We start from the raw sequence: 18,380 nt of genomic DNA, 5'->3' as shown, positions 1-18,380 counted from the left end.
GAGTGAAGGTGAGCAGTGATTTTTTTTTTTTTTTTTGGCAGTTTCACCAGAAAGGGGGTGTTTGGTGGACCTTGAGCAGCCTGAGTAAATATAGGGGGGACAGATAAGAGGAGGGGGGGGCAAGGCCGGAGAGGAAATGGGAGAAGACAGAAAGACCACCAACCTGCCTCCGGTCAGTGAGAGACCCAAAGACTCAACTTCATCACGGGAGATACCAATGATCCTAAAAGCCTTGGTTTCCACATCGTGAAGTCAAGCTGGGTGTGAGGCAGAGCACCATCCCAGAAGGGGGAGCAGTACTCCATCAGACTGTGGATGAAAGCTTTGCAAGTAGTTAGAAGCTCGGGTGTGCCAAGGAAGGACTTTGCATGACATAGGATTCCCAGTCAGCAACTGACTTTGGAGATGTGGCTTTCCCAGAAAAGATTATGGCAGATAGTGAGACCCAAAAGCATGGATGAAAGGAATTCAAGGGAATTGTTGAGAAAGTAGTTGGGGGGGGGGGGGTGGTCCAGATGGTCCTTACGGTGAGACATGGTGAGGGTGTAAGATTTATCACGATTGAAAGACATATTCCAAGTGTTTCACCAGCTTGTGATTTTATCCAGGTCTGCAGAGAATCAAGAGGCTGCTGCCTGCCGATCAGAGGAATGAGAGATGGAACGGCAGAGGGTGGAGTCATCGGCAAAGAGATAAAGAGGATTTTCCAGAGAGTCTGAGAGATCATTGATGAAAACCAGAAATAGCATAAGGCCAAGAACACTGCCTTAAGGAACTCCAGCCTGGACAAGAAGAGGGGATGAGAGAATTCCATTGAGTCACGTATTGACTGCAACAGGAGAGGAAGTCCGTTAGCCATGAGTGGAAATTCCCTTGGATACCATAAAAAAAATTTGGTGAGCAGTGCGGGATGCCAGACCGTATCGAATGCTCGCGATGTGTCAAGGGAGATGGCTCTGATCTCATGTTTGGCATTTGCCGTAGGACCTCCATCCATTGTTGAGAAAGCAGAAGCAACATGTCCAGGGTTGAGTGACCTGGTCTAAATCCAAATTGATGGTCAGAAATCAAGCCAATGGAGAAGAGGAAGGAGTTGATGTCAGAAGCGATGATGGATTCCCTGACCTTGCTTATGATTGTGAGCAGGTTGATTGGTCTGTCATTGCAGGAATCAGTTTTGCACTTTTTTATGCAGAGCGGTAATGTTTGCTGATATCCAAGCAGATGGCAAAAGACCTTCAGTGAATGAGAGAGTGAATAGAACAGGAGCAGCAGAGCAGGTTTTCAGAACACGAAGGCTGATGCCACCTGGACCGGTTGCAGTATCTGAGTTGAGGTCAGACAGCAAGGTCCCTATCAGGAGGAAAAGACACAGTGCCCAGGAACAGCTGGGTGCGATTGGGTAAGGTGGATGCAGAAGGCGATGGGTTTGAGACACAAGCTTTAGAAGCAAACACAGTTTAGGTGTTCAGCTTTTTCACATGCAGTGTCAGCCCTGCAGCCATTTGAGGGAGGGGATTGAGAGGGAACATGCACCCCAAACGGACTTGACTAGACGCCACCAGGATTTGGACGAGGAAGACAGGTTTGAGAGTTCAGACTTGAGATGAGAAAGATGTTGTTCCCTGGCTCTCCTCAGGGTAGACACAGACTTGTTCCGAGCTTTGTGGAAGGAACTTAGATTGCCTTCAGTAGGATTTGCCATCCATGAGGCGAAGGCAAGTTGTTTCAGGACAATAGCTTCACCACAAGCTTCAGTGTGTCATAGGCGGGAGGAAGGGTAGAACAACTGAAGACGAGATGAGATAGATCTGTGCATGAGAGAGAGCAAATTTCTTTCAAAAAATTCACAGGATGAATTGACGTTGGTGAGAGTAGAAATGGGAGACCATTCGAGAAGTTTGGCTGCTTGAAGAGCCTACCTGTCGGCCTGAGTGAAATGCCAGACTTGTTGGCGCTGAGGTGGTTCTCTAATAACAGCCAGAGATGACTGCTTTAACAAGAATATGGTCAGATGAACTGATTGGAGCAGAAGAAGAACAACAGACATTTTCTGGGAAATTGGGGAAAATCAAATCCAGAAAAGATGGAGTACCGTTGGCTGAGATCCGGGTTGGGAAGTTGACAGATTGTATCAGTCTCAATGAGTCGCAGAAGTCCTTTGCTGAAGTGCCAAGGCAGGTGAGAGAGGTACTCCACACCCAGCCAACTGGCATGATGGCAATTGAAGTCGCTGCATTTTTGGATGAGTGGATAGAAGTTGGTCCATGTTTTCGGAGAGTGAGGTGTAAATGGAGTCATCACTGTTTGGTGGATGGTACAACACATAGATAAACAAGAGGTGGGAGTGTAGGGGAAGCTGTAGCCAGAGGTATCCCTGGGGATGTGGAGGAGTGAGGGCAGTGCATGGAGAGTGAGGAATAAATTTTTTGATGAAGAGTGCAACTCCTCCACCAAGACGAGGCTCAGGTCTGTCATACTGGAGGAGGGAGGAACCGGGGGGGGGGGGGAGAAACGAAGGAGTCATAGACGTCTTGAAGGAGGAAAGTTTCTGTTAAGTAGATTATTTCTGGTTTGTCAGTGGCAACCTGCATGGAGATGTCAGTTCGGTCAGAGTGAAGGCCCCAGATGTTTGAGGTCCACACTTAAGGAAGAGGGAGGGGAGGAGGCTTTGAGTGCAGGAAGGGGAGGGGGATGGTAGTGTGGGGGTAGTGACAGTCGATGACAGATTGTAGAAGACCTGAGGGGGGAGGGTCAGATGGGGAGGAGGACAAAAGGTGAGGTGGTGAAGGGATGAGTCACAGTGGGAGTAATGAGAGAGGGGGAAAAGGGAAGTGGGAGATTGGAGAAGGTGGAAGAATGAGCTGGAAAAGAGAGGCTGGGGGAAGGAAACAGCTTTGTTGTGAATGTGAAGGGGGGTCAGCTGTGAGGAGGGAGATTTGAAAGGGAGTGGTCAGGTCAGGTATGGGAGCATGTGCCAGAACAGCGCGTCGCTGCGTCCACTTTCCGCCGGTACTCCAGGGGCCTCCGTCTGGCCATCCCCCAGGCAGATGCCAGGCCCATCCCCATCTCCTTGAGATGATGGTCAACCTGCTGCAACCATGAGGCACGTGGTCGGCCCACTGGCCTCCTCCACTCATGAGACTCCCTCGCTGAGAGAATCTGGTGAGCAGGATCAGCGTCAGGAAAATGAGCCACATGTCCATACAGCCGCAACTGACGCTCACGGACTATGCAGGTAACAAATCTCATCCGAGTCTCTCTCAGCAACCGCTCGTTGGACACAAAATCCGACCAGCAATAGCCAAGGATTCTCCGAAGAGACCTGGTACCAAAGGAATTAAGTCTCCGTCTCAGATCCTTGGTCAGAGTCCAAGTCTCGCACCCATAGAGCAAGACTGGAAGTAGTAAGGACCTGAAGACTCAGACTTTCGTCCTCCCGCACAGGTACCGGCAGCGCCACACCCCATGATCCAGTGAATCCATGACTCCCCAGGCCCGACCCAGACGTCTATTGACCTCTGACTCACAGCCAGCAGAGACATGAATATCACTGCCAAGGTAAGTGAATCTCTCCATGACCTCAACATCCTCACCACAAACAGACACAGACAGGACAGCAGCATCCAAGATGTCACCGAAAGCCTGGATCTTCGTTTTGACCCAAGAAACCCGTAATCCCAACGGCTCCGACTCCTCATTCAGCATCTCGAGGGCCCCCAAGAGGATGTCTAAAGTCTCCGCAAAGATGACTGCATCATCTGCAAAATCAAGGTCCGAGATCTTGACATTGCCAAATGATGCACCGCAACTTGATCTCTCCGACATCCTCCCTAAAATCCAGTCCATACAAGTGCTGAAAAGTGTGGGGGCAAGTACACATCCCTGACTAACTCCAGTAACAACTGGAAATAAGTCAGAGATGGTACCACCACACTTCACAGCACTCTCAGTACCAGAGTAGAGTTCAGACATCAGATCGATCAGTTTTGGTGGCACCCCACGAAGACCAAGAATCCTCCAGAGGACATCCCGATTCACTGAATCTAACGCTTTACGGAGATCAACATACGCTGCAAGCAGCCCCTGCCGAAACTCTCGTCTGCGTTAGGTGAGGACACGAAGTGCAAGGATACGGTCAATCGTTGACCTCTTTGGTGTAAAGCCTGACTGCTCTGGATGCTGATGCTCAAGCAGATGGTGGCGAACCCTATCAAGAATTATCCGAGCAAAGACCTTGCCCGGCACTGAGAGCAGCGTCACCCCTCGGTAGTTGTTGCAGTCTTGGCGATCACCCTTCCCTTTCCAGAGAGGGACAACAAGGCCCCTCTTCCAGTCAGTTGGGATGATGCCTGTGTTCCAGGCAGAGCACAAAACTGCATGCAACGACACGAGTGCAGCATTTCCACCAGCCTTGAGAAGTTCAGCATGGATGCCACAGATCCCTGGAGCTTTGCCCCGTTTCAACTGGTTCACCGCAGCCCGTGTTTCCACAAGCGAAGGTGGACCACAGTTGATTTGAGGGTCAGCAACAGGGATTGTAACACCTTTGACATCCAACTCGACAGCTGGGGGATCAGCCTGGTACAACCGCTCAAAGTAACCAGCCCAGCGGGCCTTCACTTCAGACTCCTCTGTCAAGAGCCTACCACTCTCTGCTCGAACTGCAGTGCTCCGAGGGATGGGCTTGGATGAACGTAATGCGCGAATTCCCCTGTAAGCGGGACGAGAATCACCTGCCCACAGGTGATGCTCTACCCCCTCACAGATTCCTCGCACATAGGCCTCCTTGTCCACCCTCAGTGCACGTAGAGTTTTACGCCTCAGCTCCCTGAACAGCTCAGCTCTGCCATTCAGCCTGGCCCTGCGACTCTGGTCAATGGTATCCAGTGTCCCTTGAGAGACAAAATTCTTCTTTGCCCTGCGGTGAGCTCCAAGGCATCCACCGGCAACATCAAGGACGGTGGTCTTGAAGGTGCTCCACAACTCTTCAGGACCCCCCAAAGCACCCAGACCCCCCAAGTGTCCACTCAGCCTGTTCGCAAACTCCTCAGCTACTCTCTCATCCCTGAGCTTGCCAACATCCAGCCTAGGCTGGGATGGTACCATTCTCCAGGATTTAAGGTGCAGCTTTAGAGTTGCTACAACAAGCCTGTGGTCAGTATTGAGGAACTGAGCACTCCGGTAAACCCTGCAGTTCTGGATCATCCTCCAACGACCGTCAATGAGAACATGGTCAATCTCCTTTGCCACACCGCCAGCGTTGGAATACCAAGTCCAGCGATGAGCTTGTGGGCGCTGAAACCATGAACCAGCCACCCTAAGTCCATGACTTCTTGCAAAGTCAAGGAACTTAGTGCTATTCTGGTTCATAGTTCCTGACCCATGGGGACCAACACACACCTCATAACCATCCCTATCAGTTCCAGTCGATGCATTGAAATCCCCCAAGACTAGAAGTGTATCTCGTCTGGGGCACTGATCAACCACAGACTCGAGTGTGGCGTAGAATGCATCCTTCACGGTGAGATCACTCGCCTCAATCGGAGCATAAACAGAGACCAGGGAAATGACACCTAAGGAGTGACGAATCCTTAATCTCATAATACTTCGTTGACCGGTATTACCTCAATTATCATTGGGGTCAGCTTATTGGACACAGCTACAGCAACTCCTTGGGTATGGTAACCATCAGAGCGACCAGACCAATAGTAGGTGTAACCACCCACCATTATATCACCGCAATCCGGTCTCCGAACCTCAGAGAGAGCTGCAATCCCGATGTCCAAACGCTTGAGCTCAGATGATAACAGAGACAGGTGATCATCCTCTCTTAGGGATAGGACATTCCAGGCACCCACCCGAAGGGACCGCCTCAGGTTAACCCAAGGAGACCGCCGTCTGGTGGACGACACCTCAGCACCACTCCGACACACTCTCCCGCAATCTGACCCAGGGATGTTATCCCGTGGTTTCCCTCCTATTATCAAAGATTGGGGGTCCCGAAGGCTTTGCCCCAATCCAGTCATCCGGTGAGCTGCCCTGCGAAGGGAAGCTGCACAGGAGGTACTCCCACGGAGTGGGTTTTCAGATTTTTTTTGCGTTTTTGCGTTTTGCGGAATGAAGGGTTTTACGGTGGCCGGAGTGCAAATCCTGTCACCAACCTCCTAATAAGAAGTAACCCAACTGCAGGAGGACGTCCGCAGACACAGTTGGGCACTAGATATGGATGGCCGTTGGCTCACAAGGAGCTCCTCCGCCCTTTGACGGATGGTAGTGTGGGGGTAGTGACAGTCGATGACAGATTGTAGAAGACCGGGGGGGGGGGAGGGTCAGATGGGGAGGAGGACAAAAGGTGAGGTGGTGAAGGGATGAGTCACAGTGGGAGTAATGAGAGAGGGGGAAAAGGGAAGTGGGAGATTGGAGAAGGTGGAAGAATGATCTGGAAAAGAGAGGGTGGGGGAAGGAAACAGCTTTGTTGTGAATGTGAAGGGGGTCAGCTTTGAGAAGGGGGAGTGAGGAGGGAGATTTGAAAGGGAGTGGTGAGGGGGAGAATTGAAGGAGAAGAGAGAGAGAGACGTTTGCATTGAAGAGGGCGGAGGTGGTTGATTTGCGAGGGAGGGTGAGAGGGAAGCTTTGAGGGAGAGGGGAGATAAGAGCAGGAATGGCCATGAAGGAGGAGGGGGAAGGGAGGGTGGGGAGAGGAGGAGGATGAGACTGGGTAGTGATATGGTGGAGGTTGGAGTGGGTAGGGGAGGGGGAGGAACAAGATTTGAGGGGGAGATGTGATGAGAGGAAAGAAAGTGTGTTGAATATATTGAGGAGTGTGCTGAATGAGTGTGTAAGAAAATTTAGGTTGTAACAGAGCTCACAGATGTTTGCGATACCAGGTGGGGGAACTGTTAGTCAGGCAGAGGGCAGTGGAGAGATACTAGGATTGGGGGCAAGATGGGAGAAGTAAGGAGGGAGTATGACAGGGAAGGAGTTGGGGAGAGGTAGATTCATGGAGGTGGGATGAATTTGTACTGAAGTTGGAAAAAAAGAATGATTAATAATGGAAGACTGAAGATGAACAAGTATTGCAAAATGGGATTTTTTTTTAATTTGTCGGTCAGAGATTTCTTTAAATACATTGGAAGATGGATGGAGTGGAGAAAGGAAACGTTGTAACAGATGGAATGTTTCGACACGGGATGAAAAAAAGGTCAAATTGAACACAAGATTTTGAAGAACAAGAAGAACCAGGTGTAGAGGGGAAGTTGAAGCATTGTCAGAGACTTCTCTTTTTTTGAAGAGGTGGGAAGAGTAAAGGAAATGTTTGAAGAAAATATTGTGAAGGTGTGGTGAATACCTTCATGATCTGAGTGGGATTGGCAGGGAAGAGAAGGAAGAAGACGTTAGTGCAGGAAGTCACGTGGTTACGTGGGGTAGAATGTGAGGAGGGAAAGGTTGTTTTTGTTTGTATTTTTTTTTTTTTTTTTTACATTTTAAGACATGAAACGGAGGGTATAGTTGGGAGGGATATAAGGAGGGTGGAGGGAAAAGTGGAGAAATTATGAACTGGTGGTAATAAGGAGAAAATACAAATAAACACGATTGTGCAGAGAGACGGGAAGACGGGTCGGCCTCAGAAACCCGATATGACAAGACTGACGAAAACTCACCAAATAGCATAAGTTTTATAACAAGGAAATCCAACATAGTGGGGCAACTTAGCATAACAATTGTGCATTTTGTTAGGAAAGCACCAAATTTGGCACACTAGTAGCCTATCATATTATGAACAGATTTGGATATTGGGCCATCTCAAAATTTTTGATAGCAGTGGAAAATGGCTGCCACAGCCATCAGCGGCTGAATTTGAGATGGCCCAATATCCAAATCTGTTCATAATATGATAGGCTACTAGTGTGCCAAATTTGGTGCTTTCCTAACAAAATGCACAATTGTTATGCTATATTTAGCTAAGTTTCCCCACTAACACAGGTGGAGGCCATTAAGCCCATCATGCCTGCACGGACACCACACCAACCCATCTACACAAGATCCAAGGAAGAAAATGCAAAAAAAAAGTTTTTAATTAATGAAATTAAAAAAATTAATTTTGGGGGTATTTTTTTTTTCTTCCTTTTCTTTCACTCGTGGAGGGGGCATCGGCTTGGTTAAATACACACATCAACCACACAACCCCCCCCCCCGCCCTTGACAAGACCCCCACCAACAGCACTCCGTACACAATCACCCATCAATATCCAAACTACCAAAAAGTCTTATCAACATCCCCATACCCCTCTATCTCCATAACTTCCAGGTACCTATCTAATTCTAATTTAAACCTACTTTTTCTGTTGCCACTACCTTTCCAGGGAGGCCATTCCATGCATTAACTACTCTCTGAGTGAAAGTCCCCTGCCTTACTACCGTCTTAACTCTCCTCTTCTTTACTCTCAGGCTATGGCCCCTGGTTCTATCACTGTCTCATCCGTTGAATAATTCATCTGCACTTATTTTATCAATACCTTTCATTATCTCAAACAAAACTTCATGTTTTGAAACAAAACTGAACTTGGAACACACAGTAAACATGGAGGCAACCAAATAAAGTCAAAACATGACGAACAACGACCGGAAACTTATCTTTGAGAAAGGCAGAGACCCCTGGAGAGAACCAACCTTTGCTCTATTGATGTCCTTTTGTGTGTGATTTATGTACAAATTTTTCACGAGTCTCAGATCAGTTAAAAAGTAAATAAATACAGTAACACACGTAAGACCATTATCATTCATTAGCAAGTAGCCCATGGTTAAAATACGTAGATTTTTTTTTTTTTTAAAGGAAGCCTTTTATTCTTGTGCTGCTTGAAAGAGCTCAAAATGGGAGGTTGGGTATTTTTTAACAGCAAATAAAATATTTTTCGGCCGCAATGGAGTCTGTTGCCCATATACCACCAGGGTTCAATTTTCTTTTGTCTGATTGAAAAAAAAAATTGCAATTTTCCTGCAAGCTTGGATTCATTTGAAGCAACTTTTACATAATTTTTTTTTTCTCTGCGAGGAGTGTTTCTGTGTTTCAGGTTCTGACACGCACACGCACACGCACACGCACACGCACACGCACACGCACACACACACACACACACACTTAATAGCCATTTTCCCTGCTAAAGCGGGGGTTAGCCTTGCAGGCCCATGACAATCTTCTCCACTTTACCCTATTTTCTGCATCTCCCCTTCTTAATCCCCTTGCCCACATTTCCTCTTCCACCACCTTCAGCCAAGTTTTTCTCGGTCTTCCCCGTCCTCTACTTCCGACTACACTCATTTCCAACACTCCTCTCACCCAGTCACTTTCATCCTTCCTCAACACATGACCCAACCATCTCAACCTGTTTCTCTTCACAACATCCATCACAGACTCTATTCCCATCATCTTCCGCAAGTCATCATTTGTCTTCCTCTCTCTCTACGATACTCCACACATCCACCGAACCATTCACATTTCCACCCTTTCCAGCCTTTGATGCTGCTCCATGTTCAGTACCCATGTCTCACTCCCATAAATCATCGTACTCCTCACACATGTTGCATACACCTTTCCCTTCAGCTTCAACGACACTCCCCTCTTCGTCAGCACGCCACTCAGTTCCCGAAACTTCTTCCATGCACATCTCACTCGAGCAACCGTCGAAGAGTCTGATCCACCTTCTCCATTCAGCATGTCTCCGAGATAGCAAAATGTTTTCACACCTTCCAGCTTCACACCATCTCCAAGATCCAACTCAACAATTTCTTCATCTGCAGCTCCCTCTATGCACACCTTACACTTGAATGTAGCTGCCACACTGGTTAATCACCCCCTCACCCCACTACATTTTCGATGAACCCATTCAGCACACATTGTACACTGAATGGAGTTCACTCCGACACCCTTCCTGCACACAGCACGCGGCCACTTCCCAGTCCTTTCCACCTCACCACATGCTTTACCACTTGCCATCACCTTCGTCTTTCCGATATTCACCTTCAAACCTTTTACCTCCATACATTCCTTCCACTTGTTCACCTTCTCCTTCAGTCCATCCATACTCTCTGCAATCAACACCAGATCATGTGCATACAGCAGCTCCCACGGAAAACCCTCCTTTACCCTCCGAGCCAGCACCTCCATCACAACTACAAATAGAAGTGGACTTAGTACCAACCTCTGGTGCACTCCTACCCTCACCTCAAACTCACCACTGTTCCCATCCTTCGTCCTTACAGCTGTGTGTGCTCTCTCGTACATTGCCATCACTACTCTGATCAACCATTCCTCCACTCCGAGCTTCCTCAATGCCCATGTCATAACTTCACGTGGGACCCTATCAAATGCTTTCTCCAGATCAACAAACCCAAAAAACAACTTCTTCCTCTTCTCCATGTACTTCTCCTGCAACTGCCTTACAATAGAAATGGCATCTGTCGTTTCTCTTCCTGGCATAAATCCAAACTGCATTTCGTCAAGCTTTACCTTCTTCCTTATCCTCTTCTCCAACACCCTTTCCAATACCTTCATTCCATGCTCCAATAACTTTATTGCTCTATAGGAGCCACAGTCCATAGGGTCACCTTTCCCCTTGTACAGAGGGACGAGTGTGCTCAGTTCCCAATCCACTGGAATGCGGCCTTCTTTCATCACCAGATTACAGATCTCTGTCATTCTCTTCACATCCCAACTTCCCGCTGCCTTCAACATATCTCCCACAACTCCCGTTGGCCCTCCTGCTTTTCTACTCTTCATTGCTCTTATAGCTTCCTCAACTTCCTTCTCAGTTATCTTCTCTGCTGGTCCTAAAACCGGGCTACTCTCGATGTTGCTATCCCATTCATTTTCTACATTCAACAGCCTTTACATATATCTCTTCCATCTTCCTTTAATTCCATCTGAATCCACAACGATTTGTCCCACTTCATCCTTCAAGCAACTCACCCTCGTCACATCATAACCTCTCTCTCGCTATCTGCTTTGCGATCCTGAATACCGCTCTCTTACCCTCCTCCGAATCCAAGCGTTCTCCAAACATTTTCCTATGGGCCTCCTGCGCCTTTGCTACCTCTTTCTTTGCAGCCTTCTTGGCTTCCTTATAACTTTCATGTGCAGCCTCTTCTTCCACCGTATCCTTCGCCTTTTGCCATTCCTTGAACTTCTTCCTCTTCTCTTCAATCGTCTTTCCAACTTCATCACCCCACCACCATGCTTCCGAGTGCCTCGGTGTTCCTTTTGTCCATCTACATACCTCACCAACGGCTCCCAATAGACTATCTTTCATTGACATCCAACCACTTTCAAGCTCAACCATATCATCCTCAACCATACTCAGCCTCTCTCTTAATGCTTCCTTCACTGTCGCCTCTTTCAACCTCCACACCTTCATCCTCGGTTGGTACTTCACCCGCTGAATTCTCCGCGCACCTTTCACCCTTATATCGCAGACAACCAGGCGGTGCTGTGAAACAGTCTCCTCCCCTGGGATCACCTTTGTGTCCCGGAGGTTTCCCCTATCTCGCCGACGCACCATCAGGTAGTCAATGGTTGTCGTCGACCCACCTGACGTGTATGTAATAAGCTTATTGTCCGCTTTCTGGAATTGAGTATTGCAAATCAACACATCAGCTCCATCAGCAAACTCCAAGATCCTTTCACCTTCTCCGTTTCTCACACCATATCCATAACCCCTATGGACTCCCTCAAAACCGTCTGCACTCCTTCCCACATGTCCATTCAAGTCTCCTCCAACCACAACAACTTCCTCATCTTTCACATTCTCCATCAACTTCTCCATCGCACACCAGAACATGTTCTTCTCTTCATCGCTTCGACCAACCTGCGGGGCATATCCTGAGATGACGTTCACCAAGAGCTTTCCGATCACGATTCTCACCATCATCAACCTTTCACTCACTCTAGTCACACTCACTACACTGTCTACAAACTCCTCAGAAAACATTACACCAATACCATGCACGCCTTCCGGGCACCCTTGCCACATAAACTTGTACTTCTGCCCCTGCCTTCCCTTCACCATTCTCACACCACTTCCCTTCCACCGTGTCTCCTGCACACAACATATGTCCACTCTTCTTCTGACCAATGTTTCAACCACTTCTCCAGATCTCCCTGTCATTGTCCCTACATTCCATGTACCAAACCTCAGAAACCGATCTCCACGTGGGGCATCAGACGATTGGTCATCATAAATGGAAAAATTTCCTTCCTTGCTTCGATCGGGTTCCCCACCTTGAGTTTTAACGAGAGGGGGTGAGGACCCCATGGGGTACTTCGGGCTGCCCATCAGTTGTACTCATCATGGTTTCCTTTTGAGGCGATTGTTTTTATGGCCGGATGCACTTCCTGACGCCAACCCTTTTAGACGCCTCTTACGACACATAGGGATACGGTGTACCTATTAGAACCGGGGTACACACCGGGGAGATTCTGACAGAGGAATATATATAGATATATATATCTATATATATATATATATATATATATATATATATATATATATATATATATATATATATATATATATATATATATATATATATATATATATATATATATATATATATATAAAATATACTAGCGATACCCATGCACGGGATAGCAGTACAACATAGCTGGTAGCAGACGACAGATCGTACATGGGGAATGACAAAAATACGCATTGTGCAAAATGCAAGTGGTACTATGGAACGCCAAGACTTCCCAAACATCGTCGGCATGTCCGCTAAGTGCCACAGCAATTTCATAGGGATCGTGTGACGGCGAGCCAAGTTTTTAGTGTGCAACTTGGTATTATAATAGATAGATATATATATATATATATATATATATATATATATATATATATATATATATATATATATATATATATATATATATATATTGTTACGAATTTGGAATTTGATTGCACACAACATACAGGTTCCTTTAGTCAGCTATGTCGATAAGTGCTTGTTCCTTCGATAGCTCACCTTCCATTGTTTAAAAGTTCAGAAATCGATTAGATGTGCTGCGGATCGATTTAATAGTTAAAGAGCGATCCCAACAGAATGGAGACGTCCCTCCCCCTCTTCTGCGAAGAGGAAGAAGAGCCCTTCCGTCCCGTGATTCATGACGTCAACAACTCCCTACCACCCTTGGTTGAGCGGGGGATGGATGACGAGGGCATGAGTCACGCCAGACGTGGGGGAAGGGGCCGGAGAAGGATAAGAGGAGATCCTTTCTTTGTTCGTGTTTGGAAGTGGGGAGTTGAGGGGAGTCGTTCAGCAGACCTTCGGGTCCTGTTTGGCTTGGGTTAGGGTTGAGGCCTTCGGAAGCTTTTTGCTTCTGCAGAAGTGGTAGTTCAGCAGACCTTCGGGTCCTGCTTGACTCTGGTTAGGGTTGGAGACTTTTGAAAGCTTTTTGGAGAGCTGCCTTGTTTGGAAGAGAGTTGAGCTGGTCGCTCGGCTCGAGCTGTGAGTGGTGGCTTCTTCTTCTTGGTCCGTGGAGCTCTTTGTTCTCCATTTTGGTTCCCGGCTTGGTGCGACTCATCGACCTCTTCTTGGAGGTGGTTCTTTGGGGAAGCGACGCATCGACGGGAAGGATCGGCGCCTCGTCTCACCAGTGCGGAAGGATTCGCGGGAGCTCAGGAAGGATCGTGACTCACGGCGATTGGGTCCAGCTCGCTCTCGCTGGAGCCCAGGTCCGAACAACTTGAAGACCACACAAGGTGGAGAGGTTCGAGATAGGTTCTGGGTTTCAGCTCACCTGTCCTCCGAGCTGGAGCCCGTTATTAAAGACCTCAGCCACCATTTCTTGGGTGTGTGTGGGTGTGTGTGTGTGTGCGTGCGTGCGTGCGTGCGTACGTGTATCCATGGGCCTGTCTAATAAGTAGGAAATTGGTAAGTGCTTTGTGTGCTGTAAATCTTTGCATTGCATTTCGTATAGTCGGAATAGTTCTGCTCTTACGTGCTTCCCTCGTTCCCCATTATTATTAATAAATACCCCAATTGTTAAATGTTTTCAGCTCGTCGCGTCGATTCTTTCATTGACTGAGCATCTTGTGTGTTGGTAGTTAGAAAGCCGTTGGTTTGCCATAAAACGGGGACATTTGGACCGACTGTTCTCGGTGATTAAGCCACTCGGAATCGCGCACGGGACAGGCTCGCCTCGGCGGTTTGTTCCGTCGAGGGTGGAATACCCCGGTAGTTGGATCACGTGGGTATTTAGGTCCATTGAAGATTGGCAATCAACCCTACCCCACGTGATCTGCCCATTGGCCAATTTCGGTTCTTGTACAAGGACCCGTCGACTCGGACTTATCCGGGCGGCGATCTATATTCCAGACGATCGGTCGGGCCGACTCGACTTGTGGCTCCGTCAGAGCACTTGGTTGGTGGCCGACGCACGGCACCGTAACAATATATATATATATATATATATATATATATATATATATATATATATATATATATATATTTATTTACATATATATATTTATTTACATATATATATATATATATATATATATATATATATATATATATATATATATATATATATATATATATATTTATTTACATATATATATATATATATATATATATTTATTTACATATATATATATATATTTAAGCCTGGTGTTGGCGCAGTGGTTAGGGCAGCGGCTTGGGATCCAAAAGGTCCTGAGTTCAAGCCCCGTTGGGCCACTGAATTAATACACCAGGGGGTTGACTCAGCCTGTCATCCTTCCGAGGTCGGCGAAATGAGTACCAATATACTGGGCCCGTGTATACCCCGCTTAAAATAGGTGTACCATATCCCTGTGTCGTAAGAGGCGACCAGGGTTGTGTCAGGAAGGGCATCCGGCGTAAAACATGGGCCAAATCACTATGCGGATCATACAGATTATCCGCTGTGGCGACCCCGAACGGGAGCAGCCGAAAGAAGAAGAAGATATATATATATATATATATATATATATATATATATATATATATATATATATATATATATATATATATATATTACACACACACACACACACACACACACACACACACACACACACACACACACACACACACACATATTTATTATATTGGTCTCACACTGGAATGATTTAGGTGACATCCTTAACAGTGTTCAGTAGAGCGTGTACCTCTGCCAGGCTGAACAGTTTACATTTTGTATCCAGTTTACACTGTTTACACTGAGACTGAACAGTTTACACTGAGGCCAAATCTGCATCCGGACCTTAATCTAAATGTAATTTGCTTGTTCTCGTCACCTTCCCAACTCATCCATCAAGTTTTGTCATAACCTGTCCACAACAATTTGAAATATCGTGCTGTGTATCATTTTTGGCCCGATCTCTCAATTGTGAAGAATCACTTTAAAAAATGCTTGGATCCGGATCTGCATCTTCACCAAAATCGATGAATTCGTCCTTGTCACAAACCCAATCTGTCCACCAAGTTTAGTCCGAATCTGTCCATAATTGTTTGTCTATCTCTCTCTCAACAGGATATCTCAAAAACAAAGATGGATGGGGTGAATATACATAATCTCCATCCATCCACCTTTGGTGGCAGAGGTAACTTGAAAGAGCATTCAGAGATTGCAGACCCTTGCCAGTACTTGTTTTGTGTGGTTTTTCTCATACGAACTTTATAGACGGACTTGTATTCTAATTGTAGATACAGTACTGTATTGAGGTGCAGTACTCTGGAACCCTGACATTCCTGAATGAAAAATGTCGTGACTATCGAATCCATGAATGTCGGAGCATTGTTTCAGTTTCGGAAAAGGGAGATAGGTTCCCTGCATTTCGTGATTCATAAGAGAAAATTAAAAAATCCCGTGAAAAGCCGCGAATGTAGAGGCAGGTCAGAAAAATTGCGAATACGCCTGTGATCACGTTACGCACACGGCTGCAAATGCAGAAACAGGTCAGAAAAGTTGCGAAAACGCGGAAAAACCCCCAAAAATCATGAATCCCAGGACCGCGAATGTAGATGCAGGTCACATTTTATTAATTCATGGGGTTCACAAATGGCAACAGTACTCAGTTGAAAAACAGGAACTGGCTCCCACCAGGTGGCATTTTTGGCCTACATTATGTGCAGACAGACAAACGGACCCAAAACCTTCTCCTCTGGCGAGGATAAATAAAAGCCTTAGCTGTGTGGTTTGCTCGATCCCAGTTTTGCTAAAAGGTGTAGACAGCGTGACGGATGAAGCGAATGTTCAAAACGGTCCGCACGGTGAGTAACCCATCCATTGATGCACACAGGATGGCAGCGCAGCTGCATCGGCTGAACGGATCCACTGACAGGACCGGCTCGCCCAGAGGTCTGCAGCGATCAGAGGCTGAAGCCATGTGTCGGCAGCTTGGCCTTCGTTGGCTCATTGTATCCTTGATTGCTTCGTGAAGGAGTCAGAGCCCCACACTACAAACTCTTAATTATTTTATCCCACATGAGGACTCATCGATCCAAAAGCTCTATCTACATATGTCATTCATATTTTTTTCTCCATCAAACGAAGCCGTAATAACGAAAGTGCTTTTATTTTAGTAATTTAAACTTAACTCGGCCCTTTTTAAATTATCGGAAATTTGTTATACTTCTAATGGTTGGTTTATATAAGAATGCAAGTCTGTAATTGTTCTGAGATCATTTGCTGTAATTGTGGAAGTCAATGGTTGTGATTTTAAAATCTGTCCAGTGTACCGGGTTCCCATGGAAAGCTGTTTTTGAAAGGTCACTTGGTATCTTAAACATCCACCAATGAATGCTAGCTCACGGTACAGGCAGCTTGATTAACTCTTTGATTAACCACCATCACTGCTAAACAGCAGGATGACTGCTTATCTTTAAACTGGTAACCGAACACCAGGCAAGAAACCTTAAGGAGAATTCGCTATTTGTGTGCCATTGTGCCGACCCAAATATTGCATTGCATTCCAGGAAGTTGGATAATGAAGGAGGAGGCAAGTGTGTGGTTTTATTTTTATGTTGAGAAAGGTGTGCATTGAAGTGTTGTCCCAGATGCACTTCTCTTGGTGGACAGTTCTCTTGACCAGAGGTTCATCTGTCCAATGGACGGAAGGGGGAGGCAAGTGTGGCTCAGGTCGTGAGTCCTGCGGTTCTGGAACAGCTGCGTCTGGCTCCGTTGCAATGGGGTGAGCCTGCTGAACATGGAAATTTTCTGACAGCTCCACTCCTCTTCAATGCTCTTTGTGGTTTAAATCCTGTGCCATGGTTATGTCTGCCCTGAATGTATACGGTGGTGATCTTGTAGGATCATGAGAAACGAGTTGAAAATCATGTTTCATTCAATGAAAACCTTTTTTCTTTTCTTTAAATCCGATTGATCCTCATTCGATACACTGATGCGACTGTGCTACTGCGTGCAGATGTGGAGGTTGGTGGCCTGACCTGCATTGGAGAGGAACTAGTGTCCGCATGTGTGGGGAAGCCACTGGCTGTCACAATTCGACTCACAAATGGGACAGCCGTGCCAGTTGGTCCCTTTTCCCTTGAGCTGCGGCCTTTCCTTGACTTTCATAATGGGCTACAAGATTGGGCACTTAAATCTGTTGCTGTTTTCCTCGGCTCTAATTCCAGCCATCTACCACAGGTAAAGCTGTTTTGTGTTTGTCTTTGTGCTACACAGTTTCTTCTCATTAGTGTAGTAGATAGTAGAAAAATTGTGCAAATTATGAAACGAGCATCAAATTTGGCATTTCTCTTCTGCAGGGCTTTCTGATCAAATCTGCCCGATTGGCCATTTGAAAATCCCAGATGGCCACCAAGTTAGCCTCTCGAAGTTGACTTTTTGCTTGGAAGTATTTGTAGTTGTCCGATTTGCATGATCTAAGTGTGGATTCCTGTTTTCAAGCCTGCTGGAGTGGATTTTCCTGTTTTTAAAGCCCCCTGACACACACTTTTTCTGATTTTTCACATTTGTTTATGATTTTCATACGTTTGCATGACTTAACATGCATGTGGTAGTCGCTACTTATGCATGGGGTGTAGGGGTGTAGTGTTAGAGGTAGTACCTTTGTTTCAGCAGTCAGCCACATCCCTCGGATGGACTACTGGCACTGGTCCTCATCACTGGCCCAACTCTCATCTCATGGCTCCAAGAAGTTGCTAGTGCACGGCATCGGCCACACCCTGGTAAACCGTGTTGGCTCGCGGGCTAAACTAGGTGAGGGTAGCACACAGAAGGTCTCTGCGTGTGATGCAGTACATCTAGCTCTAAATTTTCGAAGTACACGAAGTTGTTGAAACAGATGTGCTGATTGAATCCAGGCCACTTACCAGTCCTTTAATCAACATTTCCAGTT

At 46.6% G+C, this 18,380-nt stretch overlaps 1 protein-coding gene across 5 annotated transcripts in view; it reads left to right on the top strand.

Moving 5' to 3' along the window:
• The window catches only part of TRAPPC9 (trafficking protein particle complex subunit 9), a 131,025-nt gene that overhangs the window by 67,645 nt on the left and 45,000 nt on the right, over positions 1-18,380 (top strand). For all 5 annotated transcript variants that reach the window (XM_085855026.1, XM_085855024.1, XM_085855023.1 and 2 more), the window contains 3 exons: positions 16,320-16,437; positions 17,120-17,210; positions 17,445-17,668. In XM_085855026.1, the coding sequence (XP_085711152.1) occupies positions 16,320-16,437; positions 17,120-17,210; positions 17,445-17,668 (433 nt within the window). The remainder of the gene's footprint in view (positions 1-16,319; positions 16,438-17,119; positions 17,211-17,444; positions 17,669-18,380) is intronic.

This window comes from Eptatretus burgeri, chromosome 14, assembly GCF_056783735.1.
Source record: "Eptatretus burgeri isolate ZD-2024b chromosome 14, Ebu_testis_v1, whole genome shotgun sequence".
In the NCBI taxonomy this organism is placed as follows: Eukaryota; Metazoa; Chordata; class Myxini; order Myxiniformes; family Myxinidae; genus Eptatretus; species Eptatretus burgeri.
Note: the sequence above shows the minus strand (reverse complement) of the source record. Positions and strands in the feature narration are given on the sequence as shown.